The following is a 23,939-nucleotide window of genomic DNA, read 5'->3' on the forward strand; positions in this document are numbered from 1 at the left end:
AAGGTTAGAAATTTCTGGCTACTTGCATGTAATGGAATGTGCCAATAAACATCTTTTAAATCTAGTTTGCAGGCCCAAGAGTTTAGATGTAGATAGGGAAATATAGTATTGGCCTTGAGCATGGTAAAAGAAGGTTTTTTAATCATGGTGTTGAGCACCTTCATGTCAAAGATTAGTCGTACTGTTCCATCTGGTTTTAATTTATAAAATATGTGGTTGGAGTAGTAAAAGGAAGTTCTGGGGATCTGCTCTATGACCCCTAGTTTTAGCAGTCTGTCACATTCTCTTTCCAATATTTTACGCTTGTTAATTGAATAATTGTTCTTTTTAATGACCTCTGGGCTTTTAGTTTATTATTGAATGGAATTCTCACCCCTTCATTGATAATTTTACAAGCAAAAGAGGCATTAGGAAGCTTTCTCCAACTATCAATATTCTTTAGTAATGACTTACCTATCCTATTCTCTGGGGGGCTCTGGGAGGAGTTATTCATTGGGTTTGAGGCCAAAGGCAAGGTCTCTTTACTTCTATCCTGATTTATAGCATTTGGCCCAATGTCATGATGGTCTGGTGCAGAGCAAAGCTCGTTATTATCTGGTGCTGAGCAAAGCTCATTAACAACTGGTGCTGAGCAAAGCTCGTTATTAACTGGTGCTGAGCAAAGCTCATTAACTGGTGCTGAGCAAAGCTCATTATTAACTGGTGCAGAGTAAACATCGTTATCAACTGGTGCATAAAATACTGGTGCTGAAAAAATCTCTCTTTGAACTGGTGCGCAGCATGGCTCAATTTCTAGGGGCTTTCTTTTCTCTGGCTCCTGAACTATTAGCTTGTCCATTTTGTGACCTCCCCCCCCCTGTACCCACCTCACCTATTACCTCTTCTAAGCGGCTGAGACTTGAATCTAAAGTTAGGGTTACCTTTGAGGAAACTGAACCTTCTTCCCTGAAATCTGCCCCCAAAGTTGAATTTCCTACCCCTGAAGTTTGCTGCCCCTCCTCTGAGGAGGGGACCCTTGTGAAAGCAGGCAGCAATGGCTGATTTTTGGTCTTCAGTTAAATTCCAAACTTCTTTAATGTCTGCTTTGATTATAAGATCTCTTATCTCTTCCTTGAGGTATCTAGGAAGTGCTCTGCTTCTGAAATTTCTTATCAAATTTTGTATGAGGTCTATGCTCCTTCTTAGGGGACCAATAATAATCTTGGACAAAAAATCAATGTCATTTACTTTGGAGGGGTATACAATGTGTGCCAGTGCTGCATGCCCTTGAAAGGCAGAAATATGATATTTTAATTATAAAATAAATTTTTGAATATACTTACCCGGTGAATATATAATAGCTGCTGCTCAGCGGCTCGACAGAAAACACACTCAAAAACTCGCGAGCGATCGCTATGAAGGTTGCGGGTGTGCCCACCAGCGCCAACTATCGGCCAGATACCACTCCTGCATGTAAACAAACCCTTCAATTCTTCTCGTCCCGCTGCGTCTCTATTGGGGAGGAAGGGAGGGCCTTTAATTTATATATTCACCGGGTAAGTATATTCAAAAATTTATTTTATAATTAAAATATCATTTTTAAATATTTAACTTAGCCGGTGAATATATAATAGCTGATTCACACCCAAGGCGGTGGGTAGAGACCAGAGTTAATTAAGTTTACAGCGTATATGCTAAGAGTTTTTGACAGTTATCAATATAACAAAACCAAAATATATAGGTACCTGGTAAGGAAGTTGACTTAGACGATTACTGTACTCTGCCTTGTAAGTCTGTCTTCCTCATGAAGCCCAGCGATCCTCTTAGGATGCTGAAAGACTCCCAGGAGCTGAAGTATGAAGGGTTGCAACCCATACTAACAGGACCTCATCAAACCCCTAATCTGGGCGCTCTCAAGAAATGACTTTGACCACCCGCCAAATCAACCAGGATGCGAAAGGCTTCTTAGCCTTCCGTACAACCCATAAAAAACAATATTAAAAAACATTTCAAGAGACAGATTAAAAAGGATATTGGAATTAGGGAAGTGTAGTGGTAGAACCCTCACCCACTACTGCACTCGCTGCAACGAATGGACCCAGTGTGTAGCAGTCCTCGTAAAGAGTCTGGACATCTTTCAAGTAAAATGACGCGAACACTGACTTGCTTCTCCAAAAAGTCGCGTCCATGATACTTGGCAGAGATCTATTTTGCTTGAAGGCCACGGAGGTTGCTATAGCTCTAATTTCGTGCGTCTTAACCTTAAGCAAAGATTGGTCTTCCTCATTCAAGTGGCAATGAGCTTCTCGTATTAAAAATCTGATAAAATGTGACAAAGCATTCTTTGACATAGGTAAGGATGGTTTCTTAACCGAACACCATAACGCTTCAGATTTACCTCGTAATGGCTTAGTACGAGCTAAATAGAACTTAAGAGCTCTAACGGGACATAACACTCTTTCCAGTTCGTTGCCTACGATCTCTGATAAGCAAGGAATATCAAAAGATTTAGGCCAAGGACGAGAAGGCAGTTCATTCTTGGCCAGGAAACCAAGTTGAAGAGAACAAGTGGCTTTTTCTGTAGAAAAGCCGATGTTCTTACTGAAGGCATGAAGTTCACTGACTCTTTTAGCCGAGGCCAAGCACACCAGGAAAAGAGTCTTAAGAGTGAGATCCTTCAGGGAGGCTGAATGTAATGGCTCAAACCTGTCTGACATGAGGAACCTTAGGACCACGTCTAAGTTCCATCCAGGAGTAGCCAAACGACGTTCCTTAGAGGTTTCAAAAGACTTAAGGAGATCTTGTAGATCTTTATTGTTGGAAAGATCTAAGCCTCTATGCCGAAAGACCGAAGCCAACATGCTCCTGTAGCCCTTGATCGTGGTAGCTGAAAGGGAGCGAACTTTTCTCAGGTGTAAGAGAAAATCAGCGATTTGGGCTACAGAGGTACTGGACGAGGATACAGATGCTGACTTGCACCAGTCTCGGAAGACTTCCCACTTCGACTGGTATACTCTAATGGTAGAAGCTCTCCTCGCTCTTGCAATCGCACTGGCTGCCTCCTTCGAAAAGCCTCGAGCTCTAGAGAGTCTTTCGATAGTCTGAAGGCAGTCAGACGAAGAGCGGGGAGGCTTTGGTGTACATTCTTTACGTGGGGCTGACGTAACAGATCTACTCTTAGAGGAAGACTCCTTGGAAAGTCTACCAGCCATCGAAGTACCTCGGTGAACCATTCTCTCGCGGGCCAGAGGGGAGCAACTAACGTCAACCTTGTCCCTTCGTGAGAGGCGAACTTCTGCAGTACCTTGTTGACAATCTTGAATGGTGGGAATGCATATAGGTCCAGATGAGACCAATCTAGAAGAAATGCGTCTATGTGTATTGCTGCTAGGTCTGGGACTGGAGAGCAATAGATTGGAAGTCTCTTGGTCATCGAGGTTGCAAAGAGGTCTATGGTGGGTTGACCCCAAGTCGCCCAAAGACTCTTGCACACGTCCTTGTGGAGGGTCCATTCCGTAGGAATTACCTGACCCCTCCGACTGAGGCAGTCTGCTAAGACGTTCAAGACGCCCTGGATAAACCTCGTTAACAGGGAGATGCCTCGATCTCTTGACCAAATGAGCAGGTCCCTTGCGATCTCGTACAGCGTCAGGGAGTGGGTGCCTCCTTGCTTGGAAATGTATGCCAAGGCTGTGGTATTGTCGGAGTTGATCTCTACCACTTTGTTTCGAAGGAGACTCTCGAAGTTCATCAAGGCCAGGTGGACTGCCAAAAGCTCCTTGCCGTTGATGTGCATGCTCCTCTGACTTGAGGTCCACAGACCTGAGCATTCCCGACCGTCCAGGGTCGCACCCCAACCCAAATCCAACGTGTCTGAGAATAGTACGTGGTTTGGGTTCTGAACTGCTAGGGAAAGTCCCTCTCTCAGACTGATATTGTCGTTCCACCAATTCAGGCATGCCTTTACTGGTTCGGAGATCGGGATTGAGACCGTCTCTAACGTCTTGTCCTTTTTCCAGTGAAAAGCTAGATGGAACTGGAGAGGTCGAAGGTGTAGCCTTCCTAGCGAGACAAACTGCTCCAGGGATGATAGAGTTCCTACTAGACTCATCCAATTCCTGACTGAGCATCGTTCTCTCTTCAACATCAGTTGGACTTTGAGCAGGGCTTGCTCTATTCGGGGGGCAGACGGAAAAGCCCGAAAAACTGGACTGCGAATCTCCATCCCTAAATACAGTATAGTTTGGGATGGAATCAGCTGGGACTTTTCTAGGTTGACCAAAAGTCCCAATTCCTTGGTCAGATCCAATGTCCAATGAAGATCCTGCAGACAGCGATGACTGGACGAGGCTCTGAGAAGCCAGTCGTCCAAGTACAGGGAGGCTCGGATTCCCGATAAATGGAGGAATTTTGCTACATTCCTCATAAGCCTCGTAAACACGAGAGGAGCAGGACTTAGGCCAAAGCACAGGGCCCGAAACTGGTATACCACATTGCTGAAAACAAACCTCAGAAAAGGTTGGGAATCTGGGTGTATGGGGATGTGGAAGTATGCGTCTCTTAGGTCGAGAGAGACCATCCAGTCTCCCTTTCTGACCGCTGCTAAGACTGATTTCGTGGTCTCCATGGTGAACTTTGTCTTCGTAACAAAGACGTTGAGTGCACTGACGTCTAGCACCGGTCTCCAACCTCCTGTCTTCTTCGGTACTAGGAAGAGACGGTTGTAAAACCCCGGTGATTGAAGGTCCGAGACTTTCACCACCGCTCCCTTCTCTAGCAAAAGAGACACTTCTAGGTTCAGGGCTTGTCTCTTTGACTCCTCTCGGTACCTGGGAGAGAGGTCGATGGGGGAAGTCGCTAGAGGAGGTTTGCGTACAAATGGAATTTTGTACCCCTCTCTGAGCAACCTCACAGATTGTTGGTCTGCGCCCCTCTTCTCCCAGGCTTGCCAGAAGTTCTTCAGTCTGGCTCCTACTGCTGTCTGAGGCTGCGGGCAGTCAGACTCTGCCACGTGAGGACTTGGCTCCTCTCTTCTTTCCTCTCTTTCCCTCGGCACGAGTACTTCCCCTGCTGGGAGCTCTGCCACGAAAGGGTGGAATAAATCTGGACGCCGGAGTGTCTATCCTAGGTCTTGCAGAAAAGGATGTCGAAGGAGTCCCTTTGCGAGCAGAGGACGCAACCAAGTCATGGGTGTCCTTCTGCACGAGTGAAGAAGCTATGTCCTTAACCAATTGTTGCGGGAACAAAAACTTTGATAAGGGAGCAAAGAGCAGTTCAGAGCTCTGACAGGGAGTAACTCCTGCCGACAGAAAAGAGCAAAGGGACTCTCGCTTCTTTAGGACTCCCGACGTAAAAGAGGAGGAGAGCTCATTGGAACCATCGCGGATGGCTTTATCCATACAGGACATAATCAGTAAGGAGACATCTCTATCAGCCGATGAGATTTTCCTACTTAAGGCTCCCAAACACCAGTCAAGGAAGTTGAAAACTTCAAAGGCTCTGTAAATGCCTTTCAGCAGATGGTCAAGGTCCGAGGAGGACAACTAATCTTCGAGCGTCTCATGGCTAGGCGGCGGGGAGAGTCTACAAGGCTTGAGAAGTCGCCCTGGGCAGAGGCAGGGACTCCCAAGCCGAGAACTTCTCCCGTGGCATACCAGACGCTCGATCTAGACGAGAGTTTAGACGGAGGGAAGGCAAAGGCCGTCTTCCCCAAACTCTTCTTGGTTTCCAACCAGTCGCCTAAAAGCCGTAAAGCTCTCTTGGAAGAGCGAGAGAGCACAAGTTTTGTAAAGGCTGGCATGTTAGCAGGTACGCCTAGAACAAACTCAGACGGCGGCGAACGAGGAGCAACAGCGACGAAGTGATCGGGAAACAACTCCTTAAAAATTAACATGACTTTCTTAAAGTCCATTGATGGAGGAACTGTTCTGGGTTCGTCTACATCCGAAGGATGATCATCATGCTGAGGGTCAGCAACGTCCTCATCTGAAGGATCCTCATCTGACAACTGCTGAGAAACAAGCAAAGGGGTTGGCAATGCTTGACACGCAGCGTCCACACGCACTGGTGCATTAGTAGCGGACCAGGACGCAACGTCATGTAACTGCTTAACAGTCTGTGAACTGTCAACAACAACAGGTGCGTGAGGACGCTCGGCGTCCACTCGAGACTGTTTTGACTGCCTAGTCTGAGCAATCAAAACAACTCTAGACTGCGGTGGTTGACGCTCAGCGTCAAAACAAGTCAACTCCGATGGTTGGCGAACGTCCTGAACGTCAACAGGAGCATTAGTAAGTGGCCTAACGTCCAAATGCGGCTGAAAATCAACACGAGACCGCATCGAGTGAGGCTCTACATGTCGTGACTGACGTGACTTAGCTACGCCAACGTCAACAGGACGCACAAAGGTTCGTTTGGGCGGCTGAAGGCCAGGATCTCGATGAGATAAACGGCTAGGCTCAACGTGAACCTTATCGGCAGAATAGTCTTCCATAAGGGAGGCGAGCTTAGTCTGCATGTCCTGCAGTATAACCCATTTAGGGTCCACGGGAATGGGTGCGGTAAACGACGGGGTTAACGTCTGAGACGGCACAACCTTGCCTACACCAAGACTTTCTGAGCCTGTGTAACGTTGCTGCTTAGGCGGCGAGCAGTCATCCGATGACTGCAACGGGTCAGAACTGTCCCAATGACTACATCCAGGACGCTGGACCTGTCCTGAAGGGACCGACTTTCGCTTAAGGGGCCTAGAAACCTTGCTCCACGGTTTCTTATGCGAAAAGCCTTCGGAAGACGAGGAGAAAATGGGCTCTCTCGTCTTATGGTAGGGGCGATCTTGGTGAGATACGCCTGATACCATAGAGGGAACGTCTGTTCGCTGATCAAGGCCTCTCGAACCCATAAGTCGTACGACATTACTTCTCCCCTGGGCTTGGGAGCTTGCAAGAGGTCTCGGACTAGGTGAACGACAGGCACGAACAGACGAACCCTCGGTCGCAACACTGTTCACAACACTTTGCGCACTAATCACTTTCCCACTATTTTCCGCTGTGGCACTCTGACACTTAAGCTCTTTAACGTCAGCCATGAGTTGATTACGATCAGTTGCTAACGCTTCAACTCTTTCCCCCAAGGCATGAATAGCACGTAACATGTCTTGCATAGATGGTTCCTGAGTGCCAGAAGGGGGGTTAGGTACAACCACTACAGGGGAAGGATTAGGTTCAGGGGCATGTGGAGAGGAAAAATCTACTGACCTAGAGGAACTCCTCCTTACCCTATCTCTCTCTAGCCTACGTGCATACTTATCGTATTCGAGCCAATCGAATTCCGAAAGGCCCACGCATTCCTCACACCGATCTCCCAATTGACAGGTTTTACCCCGACAATTGGAACACACAGTATGTGGGTCGAGAGATGCCTTTGGAAGACGCCTATTACAGTCCCTAGCATTACACTTACGAAATCTAGGTACTTGTGAAGGGTCAGCCATTTTGAATTAGTCAAAGAAAGTCCAAAAAACAATCCAAGTCATCAACAATTAAATCTGTCCAATAAAGAGTTCAAGAGTTTAAGTTGAGGATAAACACCTGCACTGCGAAAGCTCAAACCAAAATGAAGTACTTCACCAAATATGTTGAGAAAACTCCAGGTTATACAGTGGAACCTCTACATACGAATTTAATCCGTTCCAGAACCAACTTCGGATGTAGAAAATGTTCGGATGTCGAAACGAATTTTCCCATAAGAATACATGGTAATTCATTTAATTCGTTCCTCAGCCTAAAAACCCATAATAAATCCTTAACAAATGGCTACACATAATTACGCATAACAATAACATAACTGCATAATATGAAAGAAGCATGTAAAAAAGATAAATATTAAGAAATAATGAATAAAAAATGTGTTTTATTGCCACTTTACCTTAGAGACAGGCCAACGCAGGTGTAGGATTTGCTACCCAGGAGGAGCCGGACGATCGGCGAGAAGGTAGACATGGTGTTAACATGTTCTTTAAATAAATACTCTCTCTCTCTCTCTCTCTCTTGTTCTTCTTCACTGTTAGTGTTAGAGACGTCTATTAATTTTTTTTCTGAGAGAGAGAGAGAGAGAGAGAGAGAGAGAGAGAGAGAGAGAGAGAGAGAGAGAGAGAGAGAGATTAAACAAAAATGAGATTAAACAAAAATGTGTTGTGTACATATGATTTTTACCAGCGTTAACGAGTTGAAAGACAGTTAAATGTAACTAAAAAAACAATATCAGCGAATCTGAATTCCTTTATTAACTAAAACAAATATTGATACAAACACACTCGTGTGCGTATTCGCAAACACACACACACACGCACAAGGAGACACGATCGGTGAGGAGGTAGAGATGGTGACTGGGATAACATACCGTAACTTACACTACGGAAATTTTAATCTAACTAAGCTTATTTATTTTTTTATTTTATTTTTATATTTCATATTTTTCACATTTTTTTCTTTTGATTTTTTATTTTCATCACTTTCAGTGACGAGTTACGGTATGTTATCGCAGTCACCATCTCTACCTCCTCCCTGACCGTCTCTCTTACTGCGTAGCAAAATTCTTGCACCTGTGTGTGTGTGTTTGTGCATACGCACACGAGTGTGTTTGAATCAATATTTGTTTTAGTTAATAAAGGAATTCAGATTAGCTGTTATTACTTTCTTAATTTCATTTAATTGTTTTTCAACTCGTTGACGCAGTTAAAAATCATATGTACTCTAAACACATTTTTGTTTAATCTCTCTCTCTCTCTCTCTCTCTCTCTCTCTCTCTCTCTCTCTCTCTCTCTCTCTCTCTCTCGGGAAAAAAATAATAGACGTAGACGTATCCAACACTACAACAGCGAAGAAGAACGAGAGAGAGAGAGAGAGAGAGAGAGAGAGAGATTTTATTTAAAGAACATGTTAATGCTATGTTTAGAGAGAAACAGAAAAAGAGAGAAGTCTTATTTAAAAGACCTTGTTAACGCTATCTTGGTTTTCTTTGCTTCACTTTTTTCTTTCTTTCTATTCATCATTCTGGCCCTTCTCACAAATGATCGTTGCCAACAATCTCTTTGTCCTTTATCCCTATCAATAAAAGGCGCTCTATCTCTTCCAGGGTATTGCTACGATGTCTTGTAATAATGGTGATCCCCTTCTATGGTTATTTGCTTTAAGCTGCCTTTAGCTTGATGATCCTCGAGATCATAGGCCTATTCCGGCCATATTGTTTAGCCATACAGTATCACTCACATGCACACTGCTCTCATGTTTTTCTATAATTTCTTGCTTCAATTCTAATGAAAGAATTGCCTTCTTCCTGTACTGAAACTTAGCTTCTTAGGCACCATGATTAAAGGTAAAATCACAAAGGAAATGTGAGAAAAGGAAGAAAATAAGCACTGTTAATAACAGACCAAACAGAGGACAACCACATGATACACACAAGAACAGAGAACTGAGCACTCGACACTCAATGGCGTAATGTTTACTTCGTGTGTCGAAATAAAATTCGGGTGTAGAGTCAAAAATTTGCTCGAATTTTACTTCGGATATTGGAAAATTCGGATGTAGATACGTTCGGATGTAGAGGTTCCACTGTACAGCGAGTATTGATACATCTTGTCGTCAAGGTCGACAGAGAAGAATTGAAGGGTTTGTTTACATGCAGGAGTGGTATCTGGCCGATAGTTGGCGCTGGTGGGCACACCCGCAACCTTCATAGCAATCGCTCGCGAGTTTTTGAGTGTGTTTTCTGTCGAGCCGCTGAGCAGCAGCTATTATATATTCACCGGCTAAGTTAAATATTTAAAAACTCATTTTAATATTCTCTATGTCATAAAAAAATTTTCTCTTGTAGCTGTCATCAAATACCTTACCTTCAGGCCAGAAACTCAACTTTGGAGTATTAATTGATTTAAAAAAGTCTGAGAACTCCTTATTTTGACTACTAACAAAGAATTTATCACGGTTATCACTATGGCCTTCACTGAAAGTTAATGCTACTAGTGAATTATTCAATTGAATTTTCCCTTCTCTATGAAAAGATGGTTCAGCTTTAAAATTGGTGGAAATATATGAAGGAATGGGTTTATGGAAGGTAAGAAAGTTGAAATCTCCATTATTATAAAAGGAAAAGAGGTCTAAATTTGCACTTTCAGGTAATTCAGGTGATCGTCTTGAGCGCTTAGTAGGAGGGGGAGCCTCATTCTTCTTAGCAGGTGAACCACTTCTGCCGAGATGAATGTTTTAATATCAGTGAATTATTTACCATAGATTAATTTAAATGTTTGTTCAACAGGTATAGTAAATATGGACAGCAGCGGACCTAGAAGGCTGAAGTCAGGCAATGGGGTTCACGACTCAAATAGCCCTCTTAGGTTAATTCAGTGCCATATTTAAGTGAATGATAAGTTTATATCTGTTATTATTAATAATCTAGACCTGCCTCATATGTAACCCTTATCAGATCGCCCCCCCAGGGCCTAGGCTAGTGTCGATAGGTTTAAAGCGAGAAATGTAAACTCGAACTTACCTGTGGTCTAGCCTACTGCCTATTAAGCTGCGTTCTTTTGATGTGTCAGGCAAGCAATTTGTTTTGTATACCTAGTTATAATTTTGTTATATATATAAATTGGAGTATTTAGTTTGTTTACTCCAATTATTCGTGTTGTAATCATGCACATGCTTTGCTTAAGCTACTTACGCTATGTTCGGAAATGCCTGCTCTAAGCATTCAAATCATAACAAACTTACGTATGGGGGCTGCCATTTGCATTTGTGATGTCATGAGTCTAAATCAGCTGCTTTCCATATGACGTTTTCGTTGTAAACAGAATTTAAAACCTTACCTTTTCTGAATAATTTTCATGAGTGTTTGATTCTGTTGGAGTAACATATTTACAATATCAGAATTAGAAGGCATATCACTTCCTGCAGTCGATTGTGTTCGTTTTTCGTTACTGATTACGTTCTCCTCTTCGCTGGAGTCTTCGCTAAGCCGATGCACCTCCACGGAGGTAAGAATTTGCCTAGCCATAATTAAGCCGTGGGCTGAGATATTACTCTGGTTGCCGAGTGCAGAATAATGAAAACCAGAAAATATATGTTGGGAGCAGCGGGAGGGAAAAGAGGAGAACGTTCTGTGCCGAAGTCAACTTCAGAAATGTGACTTCCATTGCCGAGTCAACCCGCTCGTCCCTGGTAACTCCGACCAAGGGGGCGTGGTTTAAGGCTCGCGCCGCCGCTTGGGGGGGTTTCGGGGGGGGGGGTGTATAAGCTACCACTGGTGAGTCCGGAAGGTTGAGACCTCCCTCTCCAGAACTACCTCTGCTATTACCGGCGACTGTTTGACAGCTGCACCCAACTGGATCAGGTCAAACAGGGCTTCCCTGGAGGGCGAGCCCTTAAGCCCCAAGGATGCCCAAAGCTGCAAAAGATCATTGTTAGCCACAGAGTCATCAACATCAATATCCTCCCCCAGAGATGGAGGAGAAGGAGCTGCCTCGCTATGGGAGGCAACTCCCTCTCCCGAACCCCGAGGTTGGTCAACAAAAGAAAGGCCTACGCTACCACTCGATGGCCCCTCGCTAGAGACCGATCGAGTGGGAGCTTCGGAGGAGGTTCGGGCAACGGAAGAAGAGTCTTTGGAACCTTCCTTCTTCAAGGCAGCCCTTGAAGGAGAAAGGTCACGCTTAGACATCTTCTTACGTCGCCGGGAAAACCTCTCCCACTGGGAGGTAGACCACTCCCTGCACTCACTACAAGTTTTATCCCAATCACACCATTGACCTCTGCAGTACGGACATAAGGTGTGAGGGTCCGTCTCGACCGCCGACATGAACGTCCCACAAGGGCGGTTGGGTAGTCCAGGGCACTTCTGCATGATAGAGAGAGGCCAACTTCCAAACACACGTGCTGTAAGAAAAAGCAAAAAAATTAAGGCTGTCAAAAATGTGAGGGTGAGACAGACAGGTCTGATCATCACCCGAGACAAAAGTGAAGTGAATCAGTTCACCGGTGAGGGGGGAGGGATAGCTAGCTACCCTCCCCTACCCCCTCGCTAACTAGCGAGAGGGTAGTTAACCCTTGTTAAAAATCTAATGGCTCGTCATTTCAGCTACGCCGAAAGTAATACCCCATGTAAATAGCGTGGTTTGTATTTCGATTACGGAACAATTAATATTTATATATTTACCTGGTAGTTATCTAATGCCCTTCCTCATCCCCACTTTTAGGAATGTCAAGAACTTTTTTACAATATGTATGAGGTCTACTAGGTGTCACTGGGAAAGGGGGAGATAGGAGAAAGAGTGGGGTAGAGAATGTTTTAGTTTGCGGTAAGGAAGCTGGCGTCATTGACAATTACTAGGTAAGTATTAAAATAATCAACTTAATTGTTAGAATTCAATTTTTCAATATACAGTACCAGAATACATTTTATATATTTATTTCCTTATTTCCTTTCCTCACCAGCTATTTTTCCTTATTAGAGCCCTTGGGCTCATAGCATCTTGCTTTTCCAGCTAGGGTTGTAGCTTAGCTAGTAATAATAATAATAATAATAATAATAATACAGGTAAAGAAGAGAAGGAAAGTGTAAGTTTTGTGAATCTCAATACATTTTATCATACTATGCATTATAGTACTTGGTGTGATGTCAATGTAGGACTTCCCTATAGAGCTTATTCAAATTAAAACCTCTATTTTTAATCATTTTTCGTCTTAAGTTTCACTACAGTCTTTGCTCATGTATAGTTACTTGGTTCATACTAGAGAAGTACAGTCAGCCCTCCTTTTATGGGATGGGTAACAGAGACAGGCGCGAATATCGAGAATCCACGAATGCTTACTGTCCTAGGGTAGATCAATTCATACCCTACCAACTCATTGCCTATGCATGGCCGACTAACATACTAAGTAACCCATTATAGTGCCTTATGTTGTTTTTACATGGTTTCTATCATAGTATAAGTACAGTATTGTATCACTGTATAAACTCACTTCAGTAACTGTACACAAATGAATGGGTGAATTTTTATTCGATACGTTATACGCTTCTCTGTATCGCGAATCACCAATTCTGCGAAGATAGAACCCATGGATGGTGAAGGCTGACTGTACTTATTATTTTTCCCTTTTCTTTTAGCTATCCTACTGCTTCCTCCGGTGACTTAGATGACCGCGGAGGTAGCAGCAGTAGGGGATTCAGCATTATGAAGCTTCATCTGTGGTGGATAACGGGGGAGGGTGGGCTGTGGCACCCTAGCAGTAACAGCTGAACTCGGTTGAGTCCCTTGTCAGGCTGGGAGGAACGTAGAGAGTAGAGGTCCCCTTTTTTTTTGTTTTATTTGTTAATGTCGGTTACCCCCCAAAATTGGGGGAAGTGCCTTGGTATATGTACGTATGTACTAAAACTAAAACTCAACTTTATCTCTAATTGAAAATGAGTAATAAAAATCAAAAATTTTAAGTAATTTTTATTTTTCCTAACATACTTACCGAGAACTGCTTTCTTAGGAGTTACCTGTAACCTCCTCTCTACCGACCAGAGTTTTGTGTAGGGTACCCTCCATCCCGTTTTCTATGGAGGCCTACCCCCGGCATTAAAGAATGTGCCCCGAGGGTAGGCTTATCGCTAGGTCGATGTCCGCCCGGGTCAACACCACCAGTAAGTTCTATTGAAGTAGCACAATACTTGCAGGGAAGAGAGGCACTCGGGGAAGGAAGGGAGGGCCATTACCCGAAAGTAGTTCTCGGTAAGTATGTTAGGAAAAATAAAAATTATTTAAAATTTTGATTCGTTCCAACACGAATACTTACCTTGAACTACTTTCTTAGGAGACTTACACTTTAGGAGGCGGGAGTGCTATTCTGACCTACAGACCCGGTAAGCGGAGGCCAAGAGGCCCAGGAATAACGGTACCTACTAGAAAACGGACGAGAGGGTAACTACACAAAGAGCTCACGTTAGTGTCTAAGTACTCACCCTTTGAAAAAACTTCTTCTGATGTTGCATCCAGTAGCGTAGTCGTGAAGAACGTGTTATCCAATGGTACAAGTTGGTACTCCCCGATGAGGCTAGGGAGCAACTGGGTAGGATGGAAGGAAACGCACCTGTGTCTCCCGCTTGCTATCCGTGATTGAGCCTGGGGCTTTTACCGTTAAACCACTTGGAGGGCGGAGATAACTGTTCCAATGGAGAACCCGTCTAAGGACTTCCTCGAGTAGTCCTTGAGGTAATGGGCAGTAAAGGTCGACTGGTTCGACCAAGTACCTGCCCGAAGGATCTGACCCAATGCCATGTTTTTTTCAAAGGCTAAGGACGTGCTCAGGCCTCTGATGTCATGAGGTCTGGGGGTGCCTGGCACGGCCAGGCCTTCCTCCTTGTAGGCTCTGGCAATAACTTGTCTCAACCAGTGTTCTTGGACACTTGCTTCTTAGTAATACCCGTGGATACGAAGAGGCTCTTGATGCCTGGGCGGAGATGAGCCGTTCTTTCAAGGTATTTTCTAATGGTCCGTACAGGGCATAATTTCAAATCCTCCGAATTACTCGTCCTAGGGATGGCTGGTATTGAGAAACCCTCGAACTTCGGATCCCAGACTGCCGGGTTCTGGGTCTTCGCCACAAAGGAAGGAACGAACTTGAAGGATACTTCTTTCCACCCCTTCGAATGAGAAACGTCATATGACAGACCAAGGATCTCACCCACCCTCTTAGCGGACGCCAAGGCCAGCAGGAAGACGGCCTTGAGAGTGAGATCCCTGTCCACGATATCTTTCAAAGGTTCAAAGGGGGGGCCACACAACATCTTCAGGACCTTAGCTAAGTCCCACTGGGGCACCCTACTCGCCTGTGGGGGGCAGGACTGCTCGAAGCTCTTGACAAGCATCGCTATGTGCCTAGAAGCCCCCAGGTCGATGCCCTTCAGGAGGAAGACTTGGCCTAAGGCGACCCGAACCCCTTTTATGGCTGGGATTGACATTCCCATCTTGTCTCTGAGAAAAACCGGAAAATCCGCTATGTCTGGGACAGAGGCCTTAAGAGGCTTAATGTGCCTCTCAGAGCACCACTTCGTGAAGGAGGCCCACTTAGCCTGGTAGACCGCGGCTGACGACTTTCTCAGGTATAGCGACATTCTCTTAGCAGTAGATGAAGAATATCCTTCTTTCTTCAGGAGTCGCTCGATAGTCTCCAGGCGTGAAGACGTAGGGAGAGTGGGTTGTCGTGGAGCCTGAGAAAATGAGGTTGATGCAGAAGGTCTGACCTGTCGGGCAGAGGCCACGGGGGTTGACTCGCCAGGTCTTTTAGGTCCGCGAACCACTCTCTCTCCGGCCACCAGGGCGCTACCAAAGTCATCTTTAGGTTTCGGGCTGTCCTTACTCTGTTGAGCACCTGCCTTATCAACGTGAAAGGGGGAAAAGCGTACACGTCTAGATTGTCCCACTTGTGCTGAAAGGCGTCTTCCAAGGCTGCCTTCGGGTCTGGTACAGGAGAACAATATACGGGGAGTTGGGCGTTGAGTTTTGTTGCAAAGAGGTCCATCACCGGGGAACCCCAACGTTGGATGATGAGCTTGGCTACTTTTGGGAGGAGGGACCATTCTGTCCCTACTGTCTGGCCCACTCTGCTGAGACCGTCGGCCAGCACGTTTTTCTTCCCGGGAATGAACCTTGCTAGCAACACCACTTGGTTCTCTTCCGCCCAATCTAGAATTTTTATGGTGAGCTCGCACAACTCCTTCGACTTCAAGCCTCCTTGCTTCTTTATGTATGCTACTACCGTGGCGTTGTCGCACATCAACGCCACGGTGTTTCTCTTTAGAAGATCTGCGAAGTGTAGGCAAGCCTTCTGGACTGCCTTCAACTCCAGGACATTGATGTGGAGTTCCTTTTCTCCGTCCAACCAGGTCCCTCGTGCTGTTTCGTCGAGGAGATGGGCTCCCCATCCTTGGTTGGAGGCGTCTGTGAACAGTAGTAACTCGGGGGATTCGCTCGCGAAGGGCATCCCCTTGAGTGAGTTCGACCGGCAATGCCACCATTCCAGGGAGGGCCTCGTGTTTGGTAGAACTGGGATTAGGACTTGTTGCGAGTCCAGTTGGCACCAGAGGTTCTTCAGGTTCCATTGCACGGCTCTGAGCCTTACCCTCCCTTGGGGAACTAGTTTCTCAAATGAGACCAGGTGACCTATCAGTCTCTGCCAGTCTTTTGCTCTCCTGGGACGCCCCGATAGGAACAGCCAAATGATTTTCATGAGGTTGTTTATTCTGTCTCCCGAAGGGAAGGCTTTTCCCAGAATGGTATCTAACGTCATTCCCAAGTAGGTCATTCTGGTGGATGGGGATAGGTTTGATTTTTCCGGGTTGATCACGATGCCCAGATCCTTGCAAAACTGGAGGAGTTTCATCCCTTGTTCCTCCAAAAGGTCCTTCGAGGAGGAAAGAAGCAACCAGTCGTCCAGGTATCGGATGAGGCGAATGCCTCGTTCGTGAGCCCACACTGAGACAGTCGTGAAGACTCTCGTGAACACCTGGGGCGCTGTTGACAATCCGAAGCAAAGGGTCTTGAATTGCAGGATCTGGGAACCCCATTTCACCCAGAGAAACTTTCGACTCGAGGGGTGGACCGGAATTTGGAAGTAGGCGTCCTTGAGGTCTATGGTCATCATGTAATCTTTCTCCCTCAAGGACAGTAGGACTGACTTTGGAGTGTTCATTTTGAAGTCTGTCTTCTTGATGAACTTGTTGAGAGCCGACAGATCTATAACCGGCCTCCACCCCCCCGTCGCTTTTTCCACCAGGAACAGGCGACTGTAGAAACCCGGGCATGGGAGAAGAATTTCTTCCATGGTGCCCTTCTCTAACATGGAGGACACCTCCTCTTGAAGGGCGGTCTTCTTCAACGGGTTTTTGGGAGCCAGCCATTCCGCCCGGCTGGCCGGGATCAGGGGGGGTGGTTCTGCTAAGAACGGTAGTCTGTAGCCCTCCTTCAGTACGGACACTGTCCAAGGCTACGCTCCGTGAGCCTTCCATGCTTGCCAATGTAGTCTGAGGCATCCCCCAACCCGAGGCTTGGGCGGTGATAGGGCGCCTCCCACTCTATCTCCTTCTGGAGGAGCGGCCTGAACGGCCTCTCCTAGAGGCAGAATAACCTGTTCTGAAGGAGCTTGAGGATGCTGGAGCCCCCCTACGGGGGGGCTGAGGCGCTGAGGACCAGGAGGAAGAGGGAGTCTCTCTCCTCGTCGTGCTGGGAGAGGCCTGGGCCGTCGCGGCACTATCTGAGACGGACCTCTTGTAGGGAGGTCTCCTAGAAGGCGTAGGCCTGGGGGTGTTCGAATCTTTCCTCTTCGAGACCTTCTCCATAATGGTCTCTAGTTCTTTTAGGGGAAACAAGGAGTCACCCCACAAGGGCAGGCTCCTCATGGCCCGCGCTTCCCTGTCTGGGACTTTCCGGGACACCTTAGCCAGGACGGTGTCTCTTTTGCGGAGTACCCAATTCGCCGTCAAGGCGAGAGACTGGTACGTTAAGAATTTTAAGGTTTTACCCCTGGAGGTAATAAGCTCCCTCAGGAGGTTCTGTTGGTCAGGGTCCGTGGGGTCGAACGAGGCTTGCACTCCTACTAAGGTGGAAGCCCACCAGTCCAGCCAAGAGGAGACGTTCACCAGATCCCTCGACATTTCTTCCATCATGGAGGCCTCCGATGGAGAAAAACAAACTGGGGCCGAAGAGGTTCTATCTTCTGAGACGCCCTGACCCAGGATGTCAAGGGAAGGTTCCACTTTACAGGGGCCTGGACGACGCCCCTCTGGCACATATACTTTGCCCTAAGTCTTGAGGCCCTGGAGCAATTTTGAGGAACTCTGGGTTTTGGGGGCCTCGGCATTACTAGCCACCATTTTGTCCACATACTCTTGCCCTAGGACCAGATCTCGGGCTAGAGGAAGCGCTAGAGAAGTCTTAGGTTGGGTAGGGGTCTGCATTATCCGTAAAAGGCTGGACCTCCAGTAGTCTTCGTCAGTAGCAGCAGGTTCCTCAATCTTATGGTGCCTCCTGATAAGGCCAATCACCCTCCTATAGGCCGAATCCTCCGTTGGGGAACCCTCCCTCCCGTCAGCCGAGGTCTCGGCTTGAGACCGGGGAGCTGGGGCGCCGGGCACACCGACCGGACGTCTAGTTCTTGGAGCCAGGGGCGCCGTCCTACCGAGGTACTGGACTTCATCAGTGGGGGCGCCCGCACCAGGGGCAGCGGTTAATGCAGGCATCGCCGACTCAGCGAGGACTCTCGTCCGCTCAAGGGCTCTGGGTGACGAGGACGCGGTTCCCGTGGGCTGACCCGACAGCGGGAACCGTTCCTTCCGACCCGAAGGCCGCACCAGCTGGGCTGGTTCGGCCAGGCTGCCCGAAAAGAAGCGCGTTTCCCCCCGCTGGGCAGGGTGAACCGGAGGCTTCGAGGACTTATGCCTACCTGTAGAGTCCTTCTCGCGAACTTGCTTGCGAGGGTCAAAGCCGTGTTTGGAGGAAGGTATCCTTGGTGAGAACTCCCTGGACCGGTGGTCCGGGGAACAACACACTCTTGTCTCACGGGGTACGAAGACCCAATCGCCATCCGGAGACCTACTCCTCCTGTACTTACGCCCTGGAGAGCGGGAGCGCTTCCTGCTGTATCTGGAGCGCGACCAAGAACGGGAACGCCTGCTCCTGGATCGCTCTCTCCGACGGCAATGTTTTCTCCTGGTTCCTTCCCCCGACGAGTAATAATCCTCCGAAGATCCCGATGACACTGCACTTACCGTATGGCGGGCGGTAGCGGGGACCGCGGGGGACTTCGTAACTCGTTGAGTGCCCGAGGTCGACGGTTGAAGGAAATCTTCGGGGACTTCCGTGAGAGGTGTAGGGAACGATGAATGACGCTCCACGCTAGGAAGCCAGGGATCCAGGCCCTCTTCCATTCGTAACGGGGACCTACCTGGTGTCTTCGGAAGCTTCCAACCGAAGGCATCATTACCCGTAGAACGTAACTTACTTTGGTTGTCGCCGCCTACCGAAGACCCTGAAGCACAGGCCCACGAAGGAGGCGAAGACACAGACAGAACATTACTACCCCACAAGGGGTCATCGGAGGACGCGTGCCCCCCCAGCACAAGGGCCAACTCTCTGGACGCACTACTGGGCTCCTCACTAGCCCTAGAAGGACCTGCAACTGCCACTGCACCTTCACTAGATTCTTGGGTAAGATCGCTTTGTTCTTTCTCCACGACAGACTTACCTCGGCCCCTACTCTGTGTAGGGGACGGCGAAACAGAGGCCCCGTCGGACCGCTCACTGGGTGATGGTAGCGGCGAAGTAACGCTAGCTTTCCTGGGGGAACGTTTCGACGATTTCCTCTTTTCAGTTCCGTAACGTACCCATTGGATATCACTCCAACCTACACACTCGGGGCACGTATCTGATGACGAACAAACCCTTCCCCTACAGGAGGAACAAAGGGAGTGAGGGTCCACTTCAGGCTTGGAGAGGAACGCTCCACATGATTTACCGGCTCTAGGCCCAGGACAACAGCGGATTTGCTCCATAATGCACACACGCAAGACACAAGCACGAAGGGAATCAAGGAATACACTGGGTAAGCACAAGGGTGGAAGGTGAACACACAGGAACACCCGGGAACAGTACACAGGAAACACAAGTTACCACGCGGGGAACACGTGGGACTCACAGAACGCACACAAAGGATCGATAGAGAACAAGGGCGACGTGTTGACACGTCGCGACCAGAGAACTTACTGGTGGTGTTGACCCGGGCGGACATCGACCTAGCGATAAGCCTACCCTCGGGGCACATTCTTTAATGCCGGGGGTAGGCCTCCATAGAAAACGGGATGGAGGGTACCCTACACAAAACTCTGGTCGGTAGAGAGGAGGTTACAGGTAACTCCTAAGAAAGTAGTTTGAGGTAAGTATTCGTGTTGGAACAAATAAGTTTTAACTCTTTTAGGAGTGAGCCAAAAAAGAAAAGGATAAATAAGTAAAAGAAAAGGCCCTTTATTTATTAAAACTAAAACTATCTCTGTCACTAATCTAGAATGAGCAATAAATAAAGTTTTAATTCTAGTACACGCAACCATAAAGGAAATGGAAAAATAATAAGTATAAGAAAATGGTTGTAAATGTCTTCAAGTATCAAACTTGAGCTTTTGACTTAAAAAAAAGTTGAAACTGAAATTATAAGAGAATTTCTCAGACTTTGTTTATTACTTTAATGGCTTTTTATCTTTTCTATCAAGGCCTATTCTGCAATTCTGGTAATAATATTTCAAATTATTCTTCTTATCATTATCATTATTATTATTATCATTATTGGGTATTGAAAATTCACACTTACATATTCAGCTGAAGACCCACTTTGTAAAAAGTGCAAAAGCTCCTGTATTTTTAATATATACAACATATATAACTGTGGATTTTTAACACCCAAGTTTCTTAGACACAGTATGGTGTTTTCTTCAAGTTATTATTATTGTTATATATTCATGAATACAGTACTGCTTATTCCCATAATATTACATCATGAAATGTATTATTTTCCCGGTCCAGCAAATAATCATATTCATAAATAGCAAACCAGAGAATGGTAAGGCTAAGCTGTACAGTACTCTCACATACACCATTTAATGACTGTGTACAAAACTGATGCCTGGGAGCAAGAACTCACTAAACTTCTAGCTTGTAAGAATTTTACCTAGAAAGTACATACTGTAAATGCAGAAATAATATGATGGAAATCTTGATGCAGCACTGCATACACACAACTGTTTGGTGACTTAACAAGTTTCATCAAAATTATGATACTTGTATATAGAAAACATATTAAATTCTATCAGATAACTCAATAAAATATAAATCACAGTTGAGCAAAACAGCAGTTACACCCTGTGTAAATACCTGATACTTTAGATAACAATGCAAACATTAGCTTAGGCTGCAACAGTTAAAAGCACAACTCGCTGATCTCACAGTTTGTACTAACTCCCATGCATGACATAAACTAAAGACATGATGTGGGTCTGTGAATGTTGTCTACAAATGTGTTTTTTAACATAGGAAATAGCAGGGAGCCTTTATAGTTCATTGGGAGAGATTGAAAAACCACATTTTATAAAGGAACCGGATACAACAAGACCACCTAAGATAAGGTTCAACACCTAACCTAGGAGCCTTTGTATATTAGCGGCAATTATCTAACATGTGCATTAAAAATGGACACCAACTAATGTAAACTTCCCCCCCCAACCTAACGTACAAGCCATGTCCTTACCTACTTACCTAATGGGGGGGTTAACACCCCCTTGTGACCCCCCTACACTACTGTATGCTTAGTCGGCCGTCATCACAAATACAGGTGGTTGCTATCATACATACATCCATCCACTTAACTGCTTGGGATTCTAGGGGTATATGTAAGATAGAGGCCACCTGTATGTATGATGATGATGGCTGAATGAATACGGCAGTGTAAGGAGGTTGCCGGGGGATGTTAGCCCCCGTTAGGTAAGTAGGTAAAGACACGGCTAATAGGTTAGGTTGGGGGGGGGGAAGTTTAGGTTAGTTGGTGTTCATTTTTAATGCACGCTGGAGGAACTGGCCGCTAATATACAAAGGCTCCGGGTTCTACACCCAACTGTGGCACCCGCTTAGACTACCGTATTCTTAGCTTAAACTATACCGCACCCCAAACTTACCTCAAATGTCACTCTGCTCATCCCAAACTGAATCCTGAAATCGATATCGGAGTAATGGGGGATGACACACTCTGCCAAAACTTCAAGGGGCACAGGATCAAAACTTCGACCTCTACCTCTTCCTCGCCCTCTCTTCCTTCCGACAGATGCTCCTCGACCTCTTCCTCTACCCCTCCCTCTCCTCCTCTTCCTTCTGGGGGGCTCTGGGGAGGGGATGTCATCATACTCATCATATTCTGCCGGAATGCTTTCAGCTGATCTGCTCCCGTCATCGAAACAAGCCAAAACCGATAGATTTGCGAGTGACGCTTTGCTCGTGGTCTGCAGTATGAAGTTGTCCACCTCGAGAGAGTCGTCCATGAACTCCTCCAGAAGCACTGAAATAAGAGCTTTTTCCATTTTCGATTAGTTTAGACTAATCTATTAATTCAAAAACTGTAAAATCCATGTCAAAAGTATTAAGACAAGTAGCAGTATTATACATAACACTGCCTATACGAAGTTCGAAGATAAAATCAAAACATTTGTTTTGGAAGCGAACAATAATAGTAGTAATAACATTTCTCATCCTTTGTAACGTCTCTCCACGAGTCCCAAGACTCTAAATCACTAAACCCTATATCTTAATTGTAATTGGACGTTTCACTCACGTTTTAATTTAACTTTGTGATTGGTTTTTTTTTTGAGTTTTCCTTATCTGGATACTTGCCTTATTTCATTTCTAATATAATAATTGTATATTCCCTGTAGTATCTAACATTTTTATAAGTTCTTTTCAATTTTTGGCGACACATTTATAAAATTAAGCGATTATGAATTAATAATTTCTTATCTTCATGGCATGTCTGGTGCATTGTGTAGCCTACCTTGAATATGACTTTAAACCCTCAACATATGGATTTTAGCAATAATGCTACACCATATAATGTGCTCACTTATATTACGATGGACGCATCATTTGTACACAGTCGACATTATGATAAAATCTAGAATATTATTTGCCTGTTGTAGCCCTTGGGCTTATAGCATCCTTTTTTCAACTATTTTGTAGCTTGCAGAAAGTCTTATTCCATTGACAAATACGATACATACTATAAATCACAGAAATATTATTACAATTTTTTAAAGAAAATCTTACAATATCCAAGCACCGAATTATATCTGTGTAAATATAGCGCTGTATTCAGTCTACTACCTGCGTTTTTCACTCAATTGATATATAATTGTAATCATGGTGAGGGGTAGATGGAGATGGTTTGGTCATGCTCTTTACTTACTTACTTTTACGGGTTTCTCTGTTCAGGCGGGCCTTGGTGTGTGAAAATAATTTCTTTCCAGTTAATATTTTGCTCTGTATCGTTATCAGTTATTTCGCTAGCATTTATATTCAGGCTTAATAGTTTTCAAGTCACTATTATAACACTTTCTTAAAAGATAAGTCTTCAGGTTTTTCTTGAAAGCTGCCACATTTTTGCTATTTTTGACATCGAGTGGAAGGTCGTTGAAGAGTCTCGGTCAACATAACTAAACGTTCTTCCTCCTATTGCATGATTCACACTAATTTCGAATAGTCTATGTGGGTCATCAGCATGATTAGTTCACGAAACTTTCAACTGGGCACTAGAAGAGTTGGAAGACCCTGGCTTACATGGCTGAGGACTATGGAGAGTGAAGTAGGAGGTGATGAATGGCGACGTGTTGAATTAAAAGCTCAAGATAGAGACGACTGGCGAAATCCAACCGAGGCCCTTTGCGTCAATAGCCGTAGGAGAAGATGATGATTATGATATGACGAATCAGAGTTTGCTCTACAGTATATACAGCCCACTTGACACAATCTTTTGACAGATTTTTATGTTTCACTGTCCCTTTCATTTTCTTTCACATTTCTATTCATCCCGACTGCTTTACTTTCAATGAGGCCCAAAGGCTTATTTACCTCAGTTGCAATGTGGTTAGTCTTCATTATTGTTTATTACTTCTCTTGTAGTTTATTTATCTCCTTGTTTCCTTTCCTCACTCGGCTATTTTTCCATTTTGGATCCCCTGGGCTTATAGCATCCTGCTTTTCTAACTAGGGTTGTAGCTTAGCAAGTAATAATAATAATAATAATAATAATAATAATAATAATAATAACAATTTAATTGATTTCCTTTACAATTACCTTCACTATAATTCTATTGTTGTTGTTTTTTTCATTAAT

The 23,939-nt window shown here is 45.4% G+C and overlaps 1 protein-coding gene across 1 annotated transcript in view; it reads right to left on the reverse strand.

Annotated features, from left to right (window-relative positions):
• LOC137617792 (putative nuclease HARBI1) overlaps nucleotides 1-22,282 on the reverse strand; it is a 38,385-nt gene extending 16,103 nt beyond the window's left edge. The window contains exon 1 of the mRNA XM_068347753.1: nucleotides 21,736-22,282. Within this exon, the coding sequence (XP_068203854.1) occupies nucleotides 21,736-22,134 (399 nt within the window). The 5' untranslated portion in view covers nucleotides 22,135-22,282. The remainder of the gene's footprint in view (nucleotides 1-21,735) is intronic.
• Between the last annotated feature and the right edge of the window lie 1,657 nt (nucleotides 22,283-23,939).

The sequence above is a fragment of the Palaemon carinicauda genome, chromosome 24, assembly GCF_036898095.1.
Source record: "Palaemon carinicauda isolate YSFRI2023 chromosome 24, ASM3689809v2, whole genome shotgun sequence".
Classification (NCBI taxonomy): Eukaryota; Metazoa; Arthropoda; class Malacostraca; order Decapoda; family Palaemonidae; genus Palaemon; species Palaemon carinicauda.